This window comes from Poecilia formosa, unplaced genomic scaffold (genome assembly GCF_000485575.1).
Source record: "Poecilia formosa unplaced genomic scaffold, Poecilia_formosa-5.1.2 Scaffold39, whole genome shotgun sequence".
Lineage (NCBI taxonomy): Eukaryota > Metazoa > Chordata > Actinopteri > Cyprinodontiformes > Poeciliidae > Poecilia > Poecilia formosa.
The window spans coordinates 823942-845352 of NW_006799978.1; the positions used below are offsets into that span (position 1 = coordinate 823942).

At 38.6% G+C, this 21411-nt stretch overlaps 1 protein-coding gene across 7 annotated transcripts in view; it reads left to right on the forward strand.

Annotated features, from left to right (window-relative positions):
* The first annotated feature begins 1778 nt into the window (after nt 1-1778).
* LOC103137307 (LIM and calponin homology domains-containing protein 1) overlaps nt 1779-21411 on the forward strand; it is an 80115-nt gene continuing 60482 nt past the window's right edge. For 2 of the 7 annotated variants that reach the window (XM_016670915.1, XM_016670916.1), the window contains exon 1: nt 1779-2288. In XM_016670915.1, the coding sequence (XP_016526401.1) occupies nt 2187-2288 (102 nt within the window). In that variant the 5' untranslated portion in view covers nt 1779-2186. The remainder of the gene's footprint in view (nt 2289-21411) is intronic. The other 5 variants (XM_016670917.1, XM_016670918.1, XM_016670919.1 and 2 more) reach the window with 5 other exon arrangements.

A 21411-nucleotide genomic window follows, 5' to 3' on the forward strand; every position in this document is an offset into this window, starting at 1 on the left:
CGGTCCAGCTCACCCCAAACCATCTCGATTGGGTTCAGGTCTGGTGACTGTGGAGGCCAGGTCATCTGGCGCAGCACCCCATCACTCTCCTTCTTGGTCAAATAGCCCTTCCACAGCCTGGAGGTGTGTTTGGGGTCATTGTCCTGTTGAAAAATAAATGATGGTCCAATTAAACGCAAACTGGATGGAATAGCATGCCGCTGCAAGATGCTGTGGTAGCCATGCTGGTTCAGTATGCCTTCAATTTTGAATAAATCCCCAGCAGTGTCACCAGCAAAGCACCCCCACACCATCACACCTCCTCCTCCATGCTTCACGGTGGGAACCAGGCATGTAGAGTCCATCCATTCACCTTTTCTGCGTCTCACACAGACACGGTGGTTGGAACCAAAGATCACAAATTTGGACTCATCAGACCAAAGCACAGATTTCCACTGGTCTAATGTCCATTCCTTGTGTTCTTTAGCCCAAACAAGTCTCTTCTGCTTGTTTCCTGTCCTTATCAGTGGTTTCCTAGCAGCGATTCTACCATGAAGGCCTGATTCACACAGTCTCCTCTTAACAGTTGTTGCAGAGAGATGTGTCTGCTGCTAGAACTCTGTGTGGCATTGACCTGGTCTCTGATCTGAGCTGCTGATAACCTGCGATTTCTGAGGCTGGTGACTCGGATGAACTTATCCTCCGCAGCAAACCAAATGATGGGTTCGCTGACTCTTCCTTTTCTGGGGCGGTCCTCATGTGAGCCAGTTTTTTTGTAGCGCTTGATGGTTTTTGCGACTGCACTTAGGGACACTTTCAAAGTTTTCCCAATTTTTCGGACTGACGGACCTTCATTTCTTAAAGTAATGATGGCCACTCGTTTTTCTTTACTTAGCTGCTTTTGTCTTGCCATAATACACATTCTAACACTCTATTCAGTAGGAGTATCAGCTGTGTGTCCACCTGACTTCTGCACAACACAACTGATGGTCCCAACCCCATTTATAAGGCAAGACATCCATTAACCTGACAGGGCACACCTGTGAAGTGAAAACTATTTCAGGTGACTACCTCTTGAAACTCATCAAAAGAATGCAAAGTGTGTGCGAAGCAATAATCACAACAAAAGGTTGCTACTTTGGAGAAACTAGAATATAAGGCGTATTTTCAGTTGTTTTACACTTTTTTGTTTAGTACATATTTTCACATGTGTTAATTCATAGTTTTGATGCCTTCAGTGTAAATCTACAATGACAATAGTCATGTAGTCATGAAAATAAAGGAAACTCATTGAATGAGTAGGTGTGTCCAAACTTTTGGTCTGTACTATATATCTTTTTTGTGGATTTTTATGATTGTTTAGTAACAAATACTTATGTGTATTGCAGTTGTGGTTTGTATGTAATTGGAAGAGTTAGATTTTTTTTTATACATAAATCTTTATTTTTAAACTATTTAGGCAATAAATGTGGATCATTGTGTCAATTCCATTAGTTGATTATAAATTTCAGGTTTGAAACCTTTGCTCTAAATCAGTGAGATCCCTCTTGTGCTTTTTGCCCCACATGTGAAAGTGGGTGTGTGATCCCCAGCGTGCTGCTGCCCTCATTGGCTGCCGGTGGAGCGGCGCTGCTGTGTGTATTTTGGACCGTTGGAGCAATACTGCGGTGTGCGAGTTTTAAACTACCGTCAAGTGAACGGAAAACAGCTAGATTAAAACCGGAAGTTGGTTTCTACAAAAATAAGAGCACGCATTAAAGCATCTCACGAACAAGCTAAAGCGAAAACTTCCCCTCCCAACTTCGCTAACAGTTTGAAAATGTCTGCAAATGCTACAAAAGTGAACGAAAATGTTGTTAAGTATGGACAGTTTTATCTCTGTTTTTCATCCTTCTGCTGATCCAATATATTTTCACAGAGTCTGTCTGCAAGGTAGCTTTATTGTGAAGGCTTCAAGCCTCGGTTCTGTAGATAACTACGTCTAACTTAACGCTGCAAACACTCTAGCAAGAGCGACTCTGTGGAGTGCACAAACTGGTTCGTTTGCCTGGCCGCCGGTGCTGCTGCTGCTGGAACATCTACAGCTACGACGGAGGGAAACTGGAACACTGACGCGGCTCTCCACTCATTTCGGAGGAATATCGCGGCTTTTGCACAATTTTCTGTAGGGCGTTCATACTTAAAGAGAAGAGCCAAGTCCTTCGTCCATGGCCAGTCCGGTTGCAGACCTTGGACAGTCTCATCAGCATCACCCTGGGTCGGAGTCGGCCGCCGACTCTGCGTTTCTGGAGGCTCAGAAATGGATAGAGGTGAGTTCAAAAACCCGAATGCTGAATCACCTCATCAGATCCTGCTTCCTATAAGCGCAGGTGTTTGTTGATGTAGCGTGGCCTTTAGTTGGTTCTATGTAGCCTCCTGTTTAAAGTGCACTTTATTTTATTGTTTCTTCACCTGTTGAAATAAGAAATACGTTTCCAAAAAATTCTTATGCAGGTTCATTGTAGCTGAATGCATCATCTAAATCCTAACTTTTCCTCTTTAAACAAAACCTGAATAACACCAATCATAAAGGAACAGTTTCAGTTATTTTTGTCCAGGCCCTCCTCAAATTTGCAGGACAGGCTTGCTGTTGTACAGTGGCTGTTTAAAGTGACCTGGTGCGTGTTTGGCTGAAAACAATGAATGCATCATGTGGAATGGATTTTTGCCCCATTGCAAGCCCAGTCAACAATAATCACACACAAGTGAGGTTTTGTTCAGGGAGAATTTCAATCATGACACTTGTCAGCCTCCATTGCATTTTAGTTTGCTATCCTGCTTTCAGCTGTCATCTTGTTAAATCACAGCTGACTGATAACTGCTTCATGATTTTCACTTCACTTATTTTTTGTATTATTAAAATGGAAACATTTTGATTTGGAATAGTGGAGATCTCCTTACCCTGTGGCATAAAACTTTTGACCGTCTTGGACCGTACCTGATGTTCTCTGTTCATGTGGTCTTCAGGGTTGCCCAGCAGAACCTGTTAGCTGCTGTCCAACTTAGTGAGGTTGGAGTATGTCTTTGAAGGAGACATACCTGAGCCACCTGCCAAGGGAAAATATATAGCTTTTTCTATGCCAGAATGCACTTTTTTTTATCATTTCTGGCTTTCTTAGAGGTTTGATTAGCTAATTCTGATTTTAACAGATTCCAGTTTTTATAAGGAATAAAACAATTCCTTAAAAAAATTGTTTAAGGAATTTTTGTTTGTTGTTTGTGACAACAATGTATGTTGTCACAAACAACATATATTTGTTTGTGACAAATATTCTCCAAGTTTCTTAAAAGATGTAATGGTTCTGAATCCAACAGAAAAAAAATAATTACAAACTTATCCCCAAATGCAACAAAGCATATGTGCCATTCACTGCTGGCTGACTGGTGCATCTCTGTTCCATATTTCTTATTTTGATATTTTAATACGCTCACAACACACCATGTTATCTATATTAAAAAGACAGATAAAAGTGTCAGGCGCCTTTGCAGGCCTATTTAGCAGCTCCAAACTCCTCAGAGGACCATGTCACATCTTTAAAAAGCCACCACTGACCTAGAATTCACGAGGCTGAGAGCAGAGCAGTGGCAGTGCTTTTTTGTTGTTCTCCTCTCAGCTTTCTCCCTTGGGATCTGACTTCATTATCCCCACACACCAGTTGACAGTCACTCGCTCCTGACTGAACCTAAACACAAAGCTTCAGTCAACATCCAGTTATATTCAACTGCTGCGCTAGGTATAATGTCAGCACCTGATGCAAGAGGTTATGCCAGCAGTTTCCCCAGTTTGACATTTATTGTCAAAGACAAATGAAACAATAGAAAACAGTTGAGTCTGGCATGTGTATCTTCTCAGCAGTTTGTTGAGGTTGAAGCTAACTTTCATTTTATCACAATTTGAATTTTTGCTCACATGGTGCAGACTTGACTGAGGGAGACATGCATGATTACTTCCTAAAGCCATTTTGGAGCTAGTTCATGCCAAACCTAATTAGACTGACTTCTTTTTTCCCCTTACATGGATCAGCTTTTACTTATTTTGTTTTGGCAGGTGAGAATAATTTAAAACCTGCCATTCATCATCTAACCACACAGAGATCCCTGTGTGGTTAGATGATGTCCTGGTGGTCTCACCATGGTTGAATCTTGAACTGATTCTTGCTTCAGCTGTGGGTTGTGTGTCAATTGAAGTAAAGCTGTGGCAGTCAAAGGGCTTGCCATGATCTACCGGGATGTATCTTGCGAGGATGAGTCGTGAAAGTAATTTTGCACAGATGTTTGTTCTTGATCTGTTGTGGTCAGTAGCTATCAAACATGGTCCAAAGCAGGAGCAGTGAACAGGCAACAGGCCATGGGTGACTGAGCTTTACTAATGAAGGAGTGAAGACTGGCCTGTGGTCCAGTCCAATAGATGAACTACTATGGCTGAATTTACTGAGGTGTTACAGTGCATTACATTTGGGCCTGCATAGCTAAAGGCCAGTCAGAGTGCCGATGCTGACTCCTGTCCACCTCTGAAAACCCTAATAATGGACGCGCAGACATCAAAACTGCACTAGGAAGCAGTGGAGGAACGGCTTGGTCTGACTAAATACATTTTCTTTTAAACTTGTTTGATGGCTAGATACCTTGTTTACTTGGGAACAAATGGGACCATGAAGGATACACCATGGGAAGATGACAAGAAAGTAGAGACACTGTGATGGCCAATCGGCCAATCTTGGGCTGGGAAATCCTGGACATCTGCCATCCATGTGGGTGTTATTTTGACACGTCCCACCATCAGTATTGTTGCATACTGCGTACACCCTGGGAAACAGTATTCCCTGATGGCTGTGACCTCTTTCAGCACAATAATGCTCCCTGCTACAAAGCAAGAATAGTTCAGGAATAGTTTAAGCAGCACAACAATAAATATGAGGCGTTAACGTGGAGTTGAAGTTCCTGAGCCTCGCAACTTGCATGACATGAAAGTTCTGCTAACATGTTGGTGCTGAAACTACAGCACACCTTCTGGGGCCTGGTGGAGGCCTTGCGTCAAAGGTAGCAAAAGGGTAGCTAACACATTATTAGACAGAAGGCCATAATTCAATGAAAATGTTATGTTTGAAAATAATTATCGTATTGAAATGACAAACTAGTCGTGTAAAATATTCCTCAGCTACAACTACCAGACAAAAGGCATCCAGCAGCATTCTTTGGAACAATCCAGAACTGCAGTGAAGCATTGACACCTGCAATTATTACGTCTTTGATGGGTGCTTCTTCACACTCACAACCCTCTCTAATGATGGTGCTTAAGTTCCTCTGAACTTCAGAGGAGACTGACTGGCCCTTTGATGAGAGCAGAAGCCCCCAGTTGGTTAGGTTGAATGATTTGTGTCGTACAGCCATGGGGCATTTTGCTTGAACAGAAACAGAAACCTGATGAAATCGCCTTATTGTGTCTTCTTTTCTCTGAAGTGTCTCAGTAGTTTGATGAATTGGCTTTTCTCTAATTGGGAGTTTAGGACAATTCTGCCTGTGACAGAATCATGTGAAATTATAACAAATGACGGGTTGCATAATTTCAACAGTTGTACAGTTTTCCCTGAGCTGAAGACAAATTTATTGCAAAACGAGCAACTAGAATTATTAGAATAAGAAAAAAATGGAAATTATGTAACCTTATCTAATCCAAAATCTAAACTGAACTGAAGCCCCAGAAATTAAGTCATTTTTTTCCTGGCAGCTTGATTACTGTTGGGGGTTAAAAGTGTCTGTTCATTTAGCTTTAAACTGAAAAATCTTGCCCAAAATGGGATTACTCAGTCTGTTAATTTTGTTTGTTCAGATAGCTTTCAAACATGAGTTTGAGTGATTACAAAGTGAAAAGATTTTAGTCTTAATGCAGGATCAGCAAGGTGAAAACTGTCTGGATTGGTTTGTTTGTTGGCTCTGTTCTCCAACACATTCTAGTCTAAACAAGGTTTCTTGGCACGTTTCTTCTCCTGAGCATGTGTGAGCGTGTTGGGTGTCCTTCTTCTTACCAAGTAAAAACACTTTTGGAAATTTTGGAATAATATAAAGATACCTGAACAGAAAAGTGATAATCTTGACATGCCAATGTCTCTGATCTCAGCAGACAGGTCAGTGTTTATATTACCATGTATAGTTAGACTTTCTGCTATCATAAACCCAATTATGACATACACTGATGTGGGGAAAAAAGGTTGAATATGAAAATAAGATGCGTACATTTTTCTAGTCTTGGATTATACTTCTATGCATTTTTACTGCCTTGTGAAATCCTACAAAGGATTTCATGTCACCTGTTGAAACTCCAATTTGCTGCTTCCTGATCCATGCCTTTGGCTAAATAATTGTTGCTCTTTGATAATGGATTTTGATTCAGTCTTTTGTTTTGTATTAGGTTGCTTTTTTCTGTCACAGGATCTGGCAACAGCTCTGGCACAGTCTGTGCAAAACAGGATGAGTGCTGGCAAAAAGAGCACACCCTTCTGGAGCAAAGGGGAAACCTGAATAACTCGGCATGATGATGGATGTGTATATAAATAATCAACTTCTGCTAACACCATAATCTAAAGTGGATTAGGTGAACTCTCTACTTGGCATTTGCATGCTTTCAGGCAATTCATATGCACTAAAGATTTCTAAACATATTCTTCTTTTAAAAACTATTCAAAAGTATACTTGGATACTTTTGTCCGAATTGCTTTTAGAAGCATTTATATTTTCTGCACACCTCTAAAACACTCTTTAAAATTTTTAACAAATTTTAAAGAATTCTTGTAATAAGTTTTATCTGCACTCACCACTGACTGAACCATCAAAAACTCAAAAATTTGACCTTTCTTCAGTCAGTGAATGTACTACTCTAAAAACTACCAGGTTGCAACTCAAAGCTTTACACAAATCGGAAATTAAAATTTCAATCATTCATCTTTAATAACTGGGTTTTATTTAACTGAAATTCTCTGAGGGCTTTGTGAAAGACACCATTTAAGGTCTTGTTTTTTTTTTTTAAGTTAAACATTTTCCTCTAGTGGAATAAATTAAAGGAATTCACCATTACTTTTTTTCTATGGAAACGAAGAGGAGCCCAGATGGAGGGATGTCAGAGAAGGCGGACCATGATGCATGGTTGTTTACCAAGGCTGCCGTCCACACTGTGTTTAGTCTTCGTTGTTGACTCACACAAACTGTTTCTTGTGAGATGTAAAAGAATATTTTTACTGGTCAGCTTGATAAGGTATCTTTTATGTTCAAGTGTACACTTCAGTAACATTTTTAATTCATTATAATTGACCGGCTCTTAAGCTGTAATTAGAGTTCTTTGTTGTTCAGGACGTTGTTTCTTTGAGCAGAGGTCGGTCTCGAAAAGCATAAAATCTTGAGCATATCTACTTGGTTTGTTTATGAACTTATGTAAGCAAAAATCTTGCAATCTACTTTAACATAAGATTTCCACCAATTTGCCCTCATTGTTGCAGTTGGTTAAATGATTTATTTGAGCTCAACAAACATCTGCAATTACTCTGTCTGTGTTTAGTTACGACCTGCTGCATGATATCATTTGCAGTTTAGGTTCTTTGTAATTTCATCCTACAGAATGGACCGTAATGCTAAGGGTTGAGCTTTCTTGGCAGTTTGGGCTGCATTGCTATGACTACAAGTTGTTGAAGAATGTAATTTTAGAAGGAAGTGTCAGTCTGAGAAGGATTTAGGCCACTTGAAAGATGTTCCATTCATCACTTAGTGCTCTTATGAGGTTTAGACCCATGATGTACAAAGACATCCCTATCTTTACTACCATGATTTATGAAATCAGGATGTGCATAGTTTTTGTGCTCGCTAATTTAATCATCCATTTTTTAGTGTTTTTCATGTTGTTGTTTAAGGTAGCATTTTCTTTCCTGTTTTCAGAACTGCAATATTTGATTTAAAATCAGATTAAAGAAAAACAGTGTTGAAGGCCAACAATTGAAACATAAAATTTAAGAACAAAATTCCAGATGTTTAGCCTGTCAGTAGTGTCATTTTTTTTCAATGATAACAGAGAGCAGAGGGCAGGACTTTGCATCTTTGAGTACACATTAACACAAACCAGACATGAACTCTGTTGAAGATCTGAGCTAGCAGTTAGTTGTTGTCATTTCCTAAAATGTGGTTCTTTAAGCAACTATTATGAGTCATTGAATTGGAGAAAAGTAACTCAAGAATTTAGTTAAATTTTTTTTTCTAATGCATAATGTTTATTCTGCACAGCTGAGCTATGACTAATAATGATGTAGTGTGAGCTGAAGGGCTGGTCATTTGAGAAATGTGATTTATTTTTATTTTTTTTGTCTTGTTAAGTGTCGTGCAGCTCAAATAGACCTGTGAAAGTGACAGATGAAAGTTAATTCTGTGGCAATCACCGACTCACATATGCAAATTCCTGCCCTCTGCTCAGTAAGAACCTGTCAAACTTTTCAAGTTGTGTTGCAAATACCTGCTGTCTGGACACAGTTGAATTAGTGAAAATGGCAACACTGAGGAAACGTGTTTGAAAGATCAACTTTTAACTGCAAGTACTAAACCAGATCTTGTGTTAGAGCTCATTTTGCACTGGTTGTAAAAGACAGAGTTAAGAACCACTGGCAGAGAGCTACTTTGGTGTAGCATTATTTCTTCTTTAGAAACCATTTCCTTCTGAATTTGTGTACAGGAACACAGTGCAGGGAGATTTACTGGTTAGACATACCATTATGACCACTCACAGATAGTGATTATTTTTCTGGCAACTATATCCCGTCATATATTTTTCTGGGTGTGATATATATTTTTGATTGTAGATTTCAATATAAGTCATGTACATTTAATGGTTTGTTTCATAGCCTTATGTTGTTGAGGGCTTCGGATTTTCCTTGTCTATAATGAGGATTGCTTTCTTTAATTGTCTGCTTTTGTTTTGTGGCTTTTTGCTCCTCTGAAGCGTCTGAGTGCAAGTTTGAAATCAACATTTGCAAATATTCTCACTCAGCTCACAAATCAAATGCAAATCAATGTTTGACCTTTTCACCCCTTTCATTCGACTTCTTTTTGGTAGTTTATGGGAACCAGTAAAAAGGCTCTTTCTAGTCCTTGTTCAGCTAATGTTTGAAAAATGAGGACACAAATAGATGTCCTCATTTGATTATTATTTGATTAAGAAGTGATTATTTTATCACTTCTTAAAATAATCAAAACAGCAGATTTAAATTTCTTTCTGCATGTAATTTAATAATTTAACATTTTAAATCAAATGTAAAGATCTCTTGGCCTTATCGTATTGGATGCAAAAAAAGTAATGCTTTTCATGTATCTCAGTATATTTCAGTGGATTAAATGCTTCTAAATAAAGTGCAAAACTGAAAATAGTTGTGCAGTATGATTTTAGATTTGTGTGAAAATGTTACTTTGAATGCATTTTTAATAATGCTTATCTAGCTCCTGTTGATTCAGTGACATTTTGATGCCAGTAATTGGTAAACCAGTGAAGCATTGCCTCATTTTAGAAGTTGGTAAGGATGATGTTTGTTCTACCTGAAGCTGATTTGTTTAGTGACGTGTTCTTGAGGAGCCTCCAGATAAAGCAGAGAGTTGAATGGTTGCTGTTCATGTTCAGTAGAAGCAATGTGGATGTTTTAAAGCTCTGTCTGTCTGACGGGAGGAGGATGATCATGTGAATCAGGAAGGTTGACCTTATCTGGTGACATCTACAGGTTCTTCATTTCACAACCAAATATATTTAAAGGAGGTGGTTGCTGCACTTGGTGACAGCAGCACTATTCAGTTATTCTCATCACAACTTGGACAATGTATTTTTGGAAAAGGTTGTTTTTTATATTTCAAATGATTTGTTCTGGCCACATTAGATGTCACATTTTGTAAAGATGTTTAAAAAGCTTTAAACTATTTTATTGATTGCAGTAGCATTATCCTACTAATAAGTACACATATCCAACTTGGATCGAAGTGACAAAAAAATAGAAGGTTAAGAAAATTTGTCTTTAATAAAACAAGTGTCACAATTCCTCTTAAAATATCTACTAAATAAATAAAACTAAACATTTTTGTTTTATTTATACCTTCCTTTTTATGTTTGTCAGACTTCCCCAGTTCCAAAACATACATCATATGAAGGCTATTGGTTGAAGAGAAGAATGCCAGAGAGACTATTCTTGATGCTCTGCAGAAATTTAGAAATGGTGTAGGATCTTTCTCTCTGTACACACCAGATGTCTGAAGTTAAAAGTTTATAAATCTTTGCGTACTTATATCAGGTTTCTATTATGGCAGATTGATTTTCCTCCTAATTCTTTCCTTGATGCCACCAAGGCATGACCAAATTAAAAAAGTAAAAAAGAAAGAAGATAAATTAAATTTTGAAATGCCTGTGAAGAACACAACCCACCCAGCATGTCATCTGCTCACTGTTTCTCTTTGTGTCTGTGGGTACGCCTGAGAGTGTGTGTCTCCTGCCTGATGTCTGAAGTCTGCCTGTGACAAGGTGAACAGAGTCATCTTGTTCAACTGCTCTGTGTGTGTGTGTGTGTGTGTGTGTGTGTGTGTGTTCATGCTCTGAAAGAGAAAGCTTTCAACAAGAGAGATTAAAGCAGGCTAGCATTCAAACTGTGTTGCAGCACTCACACATGTACACACAGTGCCATCTAAAAGAGAGGCAGCCGGCCGTGTGCCAGGCTGCACAGTCATTCTCTGCAGGGAAGCTGTTAGGTAGGGTTGTTACTTAGCACGCTTAGAGGTAAATCTAATAAAAGGGTCACCCTGAGAATAAACTGATAGGTGACAACACATAAAGTGTCTAGTGTTAGGCTTTGATCTTTTAAGCCTAAAGACATTGAAAAAAAAAAAAAAAAACTTCCGGAAATAGTTATTAATACAAGAGGGACATTTTTGGCTTTTTATTACTTTATTTATTAAATGGGTTACCACATGGCAATGTCAAAATTCTTGATGAATTAAGCAGGAAGTGCTTTTATTTTGAAGAACCCAAAGTGCTTTGCAATGAAGCCATCTAAACAGAGATAGAATAAAGAAGCAAGTTGAGTTTTGAAATGATCCACATTAATTTAATGCTGATTTCAGTTTGTGGTTATTGTTATACATCCTTAATTAACTTCAGTTCTGTAACATTCCTGGTTAACAAGTCAAATGTAACTTTAAACAGAAGAATATACACATCTCTGTCAAAAGGTGTGGTTGACAACTTGGTGGCTCAATTAAGTTAATTGCTAATGTGTGCTATTATGTAAATGCATGTAGTACAAGAACATGTTTAAGCGTTCATAAAATAGAATTAGCAGACTAACACTAGCTGAGCACACCAAAAGCTACATAGTGCAGTTAAGACGTTAACTCATCATACCTTTACACCAAAACCTCACTTCAGAAATACAGAACCAACTCTTTATCAATGACTTTCACAGGTTTTAAGTATAGTTAGAATTATGTAAACATGCATTTTTTTTTTTACCTGAAACCTAAATCTGCTTGCTTCTTTGTTTTCACCAGTGCCAAAAGTTGGTTGAAATTCGACCTGCTTGAGTTACAGAACAGTCATTTTTTTAGGCTTTAATGGGAACACAAAAGCTAAGGAGCAAGAAAAACCTTATTTATCTGTCTTTGTAAGCAGAGTTGGAGAAATCACCACTATTCTCTTGAAGGAAAACAAAGCTGATTAAAAGCATTTTTATAGCAAAGCTATTCATGTTTTCTTCTTGTTATTTACTGGCCTTCTTACTTTTGACAGGAAAAGTAGAGCCTCTGGAGCTGTTTTGAGTTGTTCCTTTGAACACACTACAGAGGAGAAGTGTTTACGTTCTAGTTGAACGCCCCGCTTCTATTTAATTAAACAGGAGCCGCAAATCAACAGTGAGCCAGGAATATGTGCAGGTTATGCAAGCCTTGTTGCTCTACGTCACTCGTCTTGTAATCTGCCAAAACTATTGATTGTCCTCATTTACAAGCTGGGTGGTCACATGCCTGCCTCTGATTTAATTCATGATTTATGCATTCCTGTATGGACTCCTACATTTTGTATACAGGTCAGTTTAGAAACCATAATTAGACCTTTGCAAATGTGCAACAACTCCTCTGTTGTTGTTATGAAATAATCTTATGCAGCTGTACCCTTGCTATAAACTTAAAGCCATTGCAGTAGGTGTTGTTCTGAAACCTCCCTCTATCCTGAGGTGTATGAAGCTTTTAACAGCAGCTAAATGGGACCTTCTGAGGGAAAAAGCAGTGACTGATGTTTCATCACCATCCAGGGGATGTTTCTAATTAGGTCATGCAGGATGAGCTGGTTTCCTAGTTTTCTAAGCCGGCACTCTGGGGAGCTGGACTCTTTCTGACTGCCGAGGGAGTGAAACTTGACTGACAGTCATAAAGCTGTAACGTGAGAATTGTTTAAGAGACACACCAGCTTTTATCAGAATATTGGCTGTATTACAACTGACTGAAAAAAACAGAAACATAACATGTCTCTAGTGGTTACAGATCTTGAAAATCTATCCTTCCCACCCATTCCCTGAATACATTTCAGATTGTTGTTCTTACACAACACACAATGTTGGCAAAAGTTGAAAGTGACACAGGAGTTACTTAAAACCTAGAGATCTTAAAAACTGAACATTTGGAGTTGTTATATAAATGGTTTATATTAAGTACTTTGTTTTATTTTGAGTTAAATAATCAGGTCATTTACAGGACTCTGGAGAACTTGACTGCATGCTGAGGAGATAATTCGGCTATTAGCTTCAGGTCTATTGGATCATTGATACACCTTAATGCTGCAGAAACCAGCCTTTGAGGCCTGGATTTGAGGACCCCTGTCTTTGCCCGACTTGAAAGCTTTATGCAGACACTCCATGCCTCCTTCTCTGTTTTTAGTACTTTTTCATGACAGAGTTATAGCACCACTTGCAGGCCTGGAATAGTTACAACAGCACTTATGTTTGTTTTCATTGTCTTCATGTAGAAGTAATTTCTTTTACAGATTGTATGTTCAGAGAAATCTTGTAGGAACAACATAAATAATGGGCATTTTAGGGACAGTGGTTTTCATCCAGATAAGTCTTTTCTGGTTGTTTGTTGCTGAAACAAAAAGCTAAAGTAGCAGGTCGTCTTTTTGAATCAGAGAGGTTTAGATGACTCAGGTTTGCTATGAATGGGAGCTTTTTGAACTGAGTGGGATTGCTTTCATTGTTCCTCACACAGTGTGTCATACACATTACTCTTTGCCCACTGGGTCCAACATTCCTAAAACCCCCTAGTCCTCATCCCATTCAGACACCAGCACACACACATGCACTCTCTCACACACGAATACTGGCTTCACCTCATTAACAATGTGTGCAGCCATCAGACCCTGGGAAGTGACACAACCGTGCCTCAGATGACCAACACTTGCATGATGACAAAATATACATATACTTGTTTTTTTTATTAATGCAGGCAGATGGCATCTTTTATAAAAGGATCAGATAAAAGAAAGTTTTATCTGATCCTTTTCACCTTATCTTGAAATGGCATGAATAAAATTATACCAAAATAAAAACATCCATGCATCTGTGTCATGAATGAAAAGGAGGGGAAAGAGGTAAAAACTTTACTATAATATTTCCCCCTTATGCACTTCCTGCTTTCATGTTTTGTTTTGGTAAGGAAATGACTGGTTTACAAAATGCATCGTTTTTACTGTCTTTGCTGACCAATTTGACTATATTGAAGAAATGTAAACAAATCTAGAATTTTACGCAGTGAAAATTGTTCAATTTAGATTTTTGCCAATATTCATGTTTCACAATCAATATGTCCATTCTTTATTGGAAATACTATTTTTCTTTTCTATCTCGGTGGGCATGCATTTTAATGCTGGAATTTTTCCTACATTTGACTTATTTTCCACATTTAAGTAGTTCTTACTTTAATGCTTAATATTTGTCTGTGCATCTTCATGATCTGGCTTAAAGAAGTGGTCAGATAGTATCAGGTTGTTGTAACAGAAGTGGATCTACATTTCCGTTTTAAAATCTATGAAGCTATTAATGCTCTGATAAGATCTTCTTTTCTGATCTTTAAAGCTGCTTCGTAGAGCATTGCATTCAGATTTGCTGCTTGAAAGGTTTTTCGGCACTCAGGTTTGCGTAAGCTACATTAAAGTGAAGAGGATAAAAGCTTCTTTTAAAAGGCAGAAGTCTGACTTGGACAGTAGAAGTCCTGTTCTCTGGAGCTGCAGAAGGTCAGGCTGTGTGTAGCAGCAGCAGGCAGAGGTCTCCTCAGGCTCCTTCAGAGCTGGTTCACTGCCAGCCCTGCAATTTAGGAAGCTTGTTTGTTGAATACTGGAAGCAGTTTAACTTTGGTAGGCCATTTAACATTTCACATTGATGGACTAAATGCTAAGGGTGCTCTATTTTATTCTTTCTATGGTTTTTCCTTGATATTATCTGCATAAACTAGTATTTAATCACAGCAGTTAAGAAGAATATTAATATTAAAAGAGTAGGCCTTGGGTAGCAGTAATGTTTGAGGCCATATAACACAAACCTGTCACTCATTCAAGGAAGAAAGGCCCAAGTTATAAATAAGTATCACATCTAGATGCAAAAGACAAGTTAGGAAAATGCTGCGACAGACTGGCGACCTGTCCAGGATGTACCCCGCCTCTCGCCCGGAACGTTAGCTGGAGATAGGCACCAGCACCCCTCCCGACCCCACTGAGGGACAAGGGTGTTCAGAAAATGGATGGATGGATGGATGGAAGTTAGGAAAATGTGTTTTGAAGTTTATTAGAAACCTCTCAGCATCCTTGTGTCATGTCTTTGCTAACAGCCATTTTTTTGCATTCAACTCAAAACAGACTATTCAGTCCATGTAAACTGTTGTTTGTCTGAAATATGTACGTTCCAGAGCTTGAATGTGTTTTTAGGAATGCTCAGTCCTGTTAAATTCATTGTGTTGATGAGACCAAGTTGTAGACTTTTTTACTGTTTTCTATTGGACAGAATTGCCTTAAATGTCCAAATTGGATTAAAATCTGTTGTAATAACCTGAATAATGCCCTGTTTTGATGTTACTGTTGACAAAGAATGTCAGTGAAACTCCTGATGAGACCTGAGGACAAAGCTTTGTGAGGATACGAAGAAAGAGCATGTAAGAACATGCAGACAGGGAAGAAAAGAATTTTTTCACGCTGACAGATTGGGGGGTTTGGTTTGTTTTGGCTTGTGTTCTTGCCTGGCTCTCTGAAATTGACAGCATAGAAAGGAATCTAATTTCTGTCATTGCTGTTTTTAATAAACATCCAGGGTCTGTTGCCAGGATACTGTTCTGAGCATTGTGCCACTTGTGAATAAACTCCAAATCCAACTTTTAATACCCAGGAAGAAATTTCAAGTCAACACATTTTTACTACAATTACTCTATTCTGAACCTGGATCATTCCCAGGTTCCTAGTATAGCTTAAAAATACAAGACAAAGAAGTGAGAGCAAGAGACAAAACAACAGAGTAGGCAAGTTCTTTGAAATTGCATTTTCATCACTTCATCAAAGTTTAAAACCAAATATGGGTTTAAATATGAGTTTCTTGTCATGTTCTGTCAGCAAATTGCTTCCACACTCTAATGACCGCATGGTGGCAAAAGCAAAGTGTTTTTTTTTTGTTTGTTTTTTTTACACATCTGAATGTGGCAGAGGGACAAAAATGAGGCCTGTTGCAACGTTCCGTCGCTGTAGAGATTGGTCATACTAAGACAGTCATTTTAAAGTTCTTAAAGATCTTGAATTGGCAGAAAAGTCAAGTGATCCTGAAAACATTCACATGCACTTCATAAATCCAACAGTCTGTCTGTGAAGACTCAGGCTGATCCTGAGCCCAAAGAAGACTCCTACTGATGCTGACTGTGTCCAGTTACTTTAAGATCTTGTCTGCAATATAAGGCTTAAAGGAAAAAAAAAAAAAGGTCATGATGGCCTCTGACATTAACATGACAGATCAAACTGGAGATGTTTCTAAGCAGCACAGTATCAGAGGTTGATCTTAAAACCCAGCTCAGCCATATATTTGTATTAGGCCAACCCAGGACTGGGCCTTCATTAAACAGGTTAATACTGCCAATGAGCTGTGTATGGACCAGGTCAACATGAGGGCGCCCGCTTGTCTGTCAGAGTTTGACTTCACTCCTTGTGTGACCACTGGGTAGTTGTTGTTTTGTGCGTCAGGAAAGCTGTAGCTGGCAGGATATTGGAGACTAGGGGAAACACATGGAAAAGCCCAGCTGCTTAAGCAGCTTAGCTCAGAGAACCAGTGTCGACATCGAGGATCTTTGTTTCCTATCCGGGTTCTTGGAGAGCTTGTCTCTAAAATCCCGTCAGGTATGAGAGAAATGGTGAAGTTGTGCTTTTCTGTGGACTCCATGAGTTGGTCAGTGTGTATTTCTTACATTGTTGCATCTGCTTACTGTCGTTTTAACCCTTGTGTTTACAAATGGGGTCCAACTGACCCCACACACGTAAAACTTGTATCATTTGCCTCTGTCCTCCACGTTTGCCTCAGTCCTCGGACGCACAAGGGTTAAGGAGCAAGGTGAATATCTGGTTCTTGTTAAAATATTAATAAAAGTATAACTATTGCAGTGGTTCTAGTAAAGGTGCTAATGCACAGGAATGACAATTAAAGAACCCAAGTGAGACTCCCAACTGTTATAAAATCATGATAAATAAAGCTGAGATATTTTTAAAACAAAAATCAACAAAATGAGCAAAATAAAGCTTTTATACCACTACTTAAAATACTTAATATGCACATTTGTTTGTCTGCCACTCTGCTTTGTGAAGTAACATTTACAATCTGACTATAGTTCTCTATTTCTTTCTTTGATACATTAATGTGTTTTTTCATTGCCAGAAAAATTCCCAAATAGGTTTGTACACTTTCTTTAGCAAGGAGAAGGTAGACTTCCCAAGTTTAGTCAGAATAGACGGCTGACTGACAGCTTCACTGGTTTTTCACATTTTGTCAACTAAAATTACAGTGGAACAGGTTCTAGCGGGTTTTCCTGGAGGATTGTCCTTTATTTACCTCCATCCATCTTCTAGAGGTGTACATTAAAACCACGGCTCAGTTGGTATCCGGGTTCTAAAGTCACAGCAGTAAACAAAGAATTCTTGTCATTTTTTAAAATTAGATTTTATTATGGTATAAACAGTGTTCCAGTCTTCACGGACCTGTACATGTTTTAGGCATTTTCTTTCTCCCACACACCTGACCTGAATAAGTGGGTGATTAAGAGGCTTCTGCAGCACTTGATGACATGCAGAGGAGGTCATGCAATCACTTGAATCAGATGTTCTGGAACACAGACACAACTAAAATATGCAAGGCAGAAACCCCTGATGACTGGAATTGAAAAACTGATCTAAAACTTAAAAATGTGAAAAGTATAGAACTGACTGGAGATTTCACTGGAGTTTTTTTTTTTCCCCAATGAATATAGTAGTATGAGCAGGTGTACCCACTGCCTGGATAGATAGCTAAATAGATTATACAATAATACAACAACTTGAAAACAAATGTTTTAAATCAAACTGTGCCCATATTTGAGAATGAACCTTGTTTAAATCTATGTGGAGTTGCGTTGGTATTTTGACAACCTAAAGTACCAATTATACCTGAACTCTGCACAGCAGCTATTGGGGAAAATCCCCGTTCATCAAGGGGATTCCTCCCACTTGCATTTTATAAAATGTACAGAGTTTTGGCTTATTGGATATTACAGGAAGTCTTTTGGTCATAAACTTATTTTTCTCCAGTACCAGTGACCTTTACTTTCCACCTGAACTTGTTTCTAGTGAGTAATTCAGTTCAGAGCAAGCTTATTGCTTTGGGAAAAATAATTCAGATCACTTTTTTCCCTTGGTGTAGCTGTATGAGAATCTTAATGTTCCCAAATAGAGTTTAGTGATAGCTGGGCGTCCTCCCTGCTTTGTTTTTGTTCTCACTTTCTAAAGTGGGACTACAAAATGTTGCATTGTACACTTCTTTTCAGGTAGAAAACAAGTCTGTAATCATTTGCATACCAGACTGAAGCTGTTTTTGGTATGAATACAAAAATAGCTGGTAGACCCCGACCATCTACCAGTTTTGAATTTTGTGCGATAAATCACCACGTTTGGCACAACAGATAGCTTTCAGAATTTTTACAAATAGCTAAAAAATTGGTGGGTATTAAACATGAGTCGTTTTTTTAAAGGTTTTGTTGGCTCTAGTGGCCTTTATTTGAAAGTAGTTTGACAGGAAATAGGGGGAAGACATTGCAACAAATGTCACCAGGCCGGGAATCGAACCTGCGACCACCTCCACGAGGACCAAGGCCTCAATACGTGGGTTGCGCTTTGCCCCTGCACCCTTAAAAATGAGTTTTGATTCACAAGCGGAAAACAAGGTTGGTCCTCTGTAATAATGTATTTAAATTTTCCCTGACAACTTCCTGCCTAATCTAAAACCGGGAAGCCCCTCCTTTGTCCTTCATGCCCCAAGATGTCAATCCACGGGGGTAAAATGTTGGAAGGAAAGGTGGTGGCAGAGAACGGCACCAATGGAGACTTAGAGTTAATCCACAACAAAAACATTGTTCCACCTTCTAATCAGGATGTAAACGGGACGGACTGGCTGGAAAGCTCACATTTAGCTGAGGGCAAGTCCATGTCAGTCACAGGAAATTTGTCTTGTTCAATCACCAGAGCTTATCAGAAGTAAAAGAGAAGGGAAGGGATAAAAAAGGAGCTGGGTTTTGGAATTCAGGCATTTTAGACTCCAAGGAAAACAGATTTGTAAGAGGGAGCAGCCTCTTCTGATGAGATGCCAGGTGTTTGCTATGGATGTATGTTATAGGTCTTTAAGTAAAAACCAGTTCTTGTTTCACAAAGTTAGAAACTCCATTTTAATTTGAATTTACTGCTGGGCTGTTGTTTCTGAATGCCCAAGCTGTTCTTACCCACGGCCTAATAGCTACATAACACCAGTGAGTGAGGCGGAGGACAAATGGCACAGTTTAGCATGTGGGTGATGTAGGAGTGTGTGGTAGACATGTTAAGTCTTCAAGGACTACATGTGATAAAAATCACAAGCAATAAAACATGAGCCTGCTTTTTATGCTCATAGAGAACAGTGTTATAACATCGTTTGGATCCACATGCAGAAACTGCAAATTATCTGTAGTTTTATTAAAAAGACATGAAGTTAAGTTCAGAACCTACTTTTGGAAACGTCTTCCTGGCTCCAAGTGACGTTCCTTTAAACATCAGAGAGTAAAACTGAGTTGAGCTTCCATGGGGTCTCTATATTTTCTCCATATATTGGAAATCTAATCAATATGTTCCTTTTGAGAGATGGACTGATTCCAGAGACAGATGTGTGACACCAAAAACACCATAAGAAAACATTTTCCTGTTGTTGCTGATCACAGACCAGTGGTCACAGAACTCTGGAGGCCGGAATATGCCTGACCATTACTTTATTATTATTATGTGATAATAATTTTATTGCTGATTATAACTGTGTTTGAATATGTATTTTTACTGCAAACGTCTGCTGACAACTGAACCGTAAATACTGCGATGAAATCAGTGTGTCTTGCTGAGTAGGAGAAATTCATGACTAATCGGGGCTTGTGTAAGGTTTCCCACGCCAGCTGACTCTCACAGGATCCACTGTGTGCCTGGGAACATTTGTGCTTTTCTGGTAAAAATGAGATGGTGACAGCAGAAAGATGAATGTGTTTGTGTTTCTTAATACATGAAAGCAAGTTGATGTTTTTTGAAGCAGAAATAAATTTACTTTTTATTCTCCAAAATACAGAACAGATTCCAGTGTTGCTGTAAACTTTTTTTATGGGGTGTAAACTCCTAGATAACAAAACTTTTATTGAGCCTTTCTGTTTTTAATAACCCTAAGAATATCTTTCATTTACAGAAGCTTTCAAAGTGTACACACTCCTATTAAAATGCGATGTTTTGTGATGCCTGTCAGCGTTCAGTAGTGCTACAGTAGTACACCAGCCTTGGTCTCGCCTCCTTTTGATGGTCGAGTTTCGGACTCAACCAGATTTGTACTCTGCGTTATTTTGGAGACCAATCAAAACTATATCTGTGGAAATATCACTAAACTGACAGAATATGGTCCAAGTTAACATTCTTGCTTTCATTGTATTTAAACATGCTGATTCAAATCTGATCAATAATGTGACTCATTACTAATTATATATTTTTGTTATTGCTGTCATCTATCCCCACACCACTCCAAGAACGTGAGCAGTGGTTGCAGCAGGAGAAGGTATCTGCAAAAACTTNCAGATAAAGCAGAGAGTTGAATGGTTGCTGTTCATGTTCAGTAGAAGCAATGTGGATGTTTTAAAGCTCTGTTTGTCTGACGGAAGGAGGATGATCATGTGAATCAGGAAGGTTGACCTTATCTGGTGACATCTACAGGTTCTTCATTTCACAACCAAATATATTTAAAGGAGGTGGTTGCTGCACTTGGTGACAGCAGCGCTATTCAGTTATTCTCATCACAACTTGGACAATGTATTTTTGGAAAAGGTTGTTTTTTATATTTCAAATGATTTGTTCTGGCCACATTAGATGTCACATTTTGTAAAGATGTTTAAAAAGCTTTAAACTATTTTATTGATTGCAGTAGCATTATCCTACTAATAAGTACACATATCCAATTTGGATTGAAGTGACAAAAAATAGAAGGTCAAGAAAATTTGTCTTTAATAAAACAAGTGTCACAATTCCTCTTAAAATATCTTCTAAATAAATAAAACTAAACATTTTTGTTTTATTTATACCTTCCTTTTTATGTTTGTCAGACTTCCCCAGTTCCAAAACATACATCATATGAAGGCTATTGGTTGAAGAGAAGAATGCCAGAGAGACTATTCTTGATGCTCTGCAGAAATTTAGAAATGGTGTAGGATCTTTCTCTCTGTACACTCCAGATGTCTGAAGTTAAAAGTTTATAAATCTTTGCGTACTTATATCAGGTTTCTATTATGGCAGATTGATTTTCCTCCTAATTCTTTCCTTGATGCCACCAAGGCATGACCAAATTAAAAAAGTAAAAAAGAAAGAAGATAAATTAAATTTTGAAATGCCTGTGAAGAACACAACCCACCCAGCATGTCATCTGCTCACTGTTTCTCTTTGTGTCTGTGGGTACGCCTGAGAGTGTGTGTCTCCTGCCTGATGTCTGAAGTCTGCCTGTGACAAGGTGAACAGAGTCATCTTGTTCAACTGCTCTGTGTGTGTGTGTGTGTGTGTGTGTGTGTGTGTGTTCATGCTCTGAA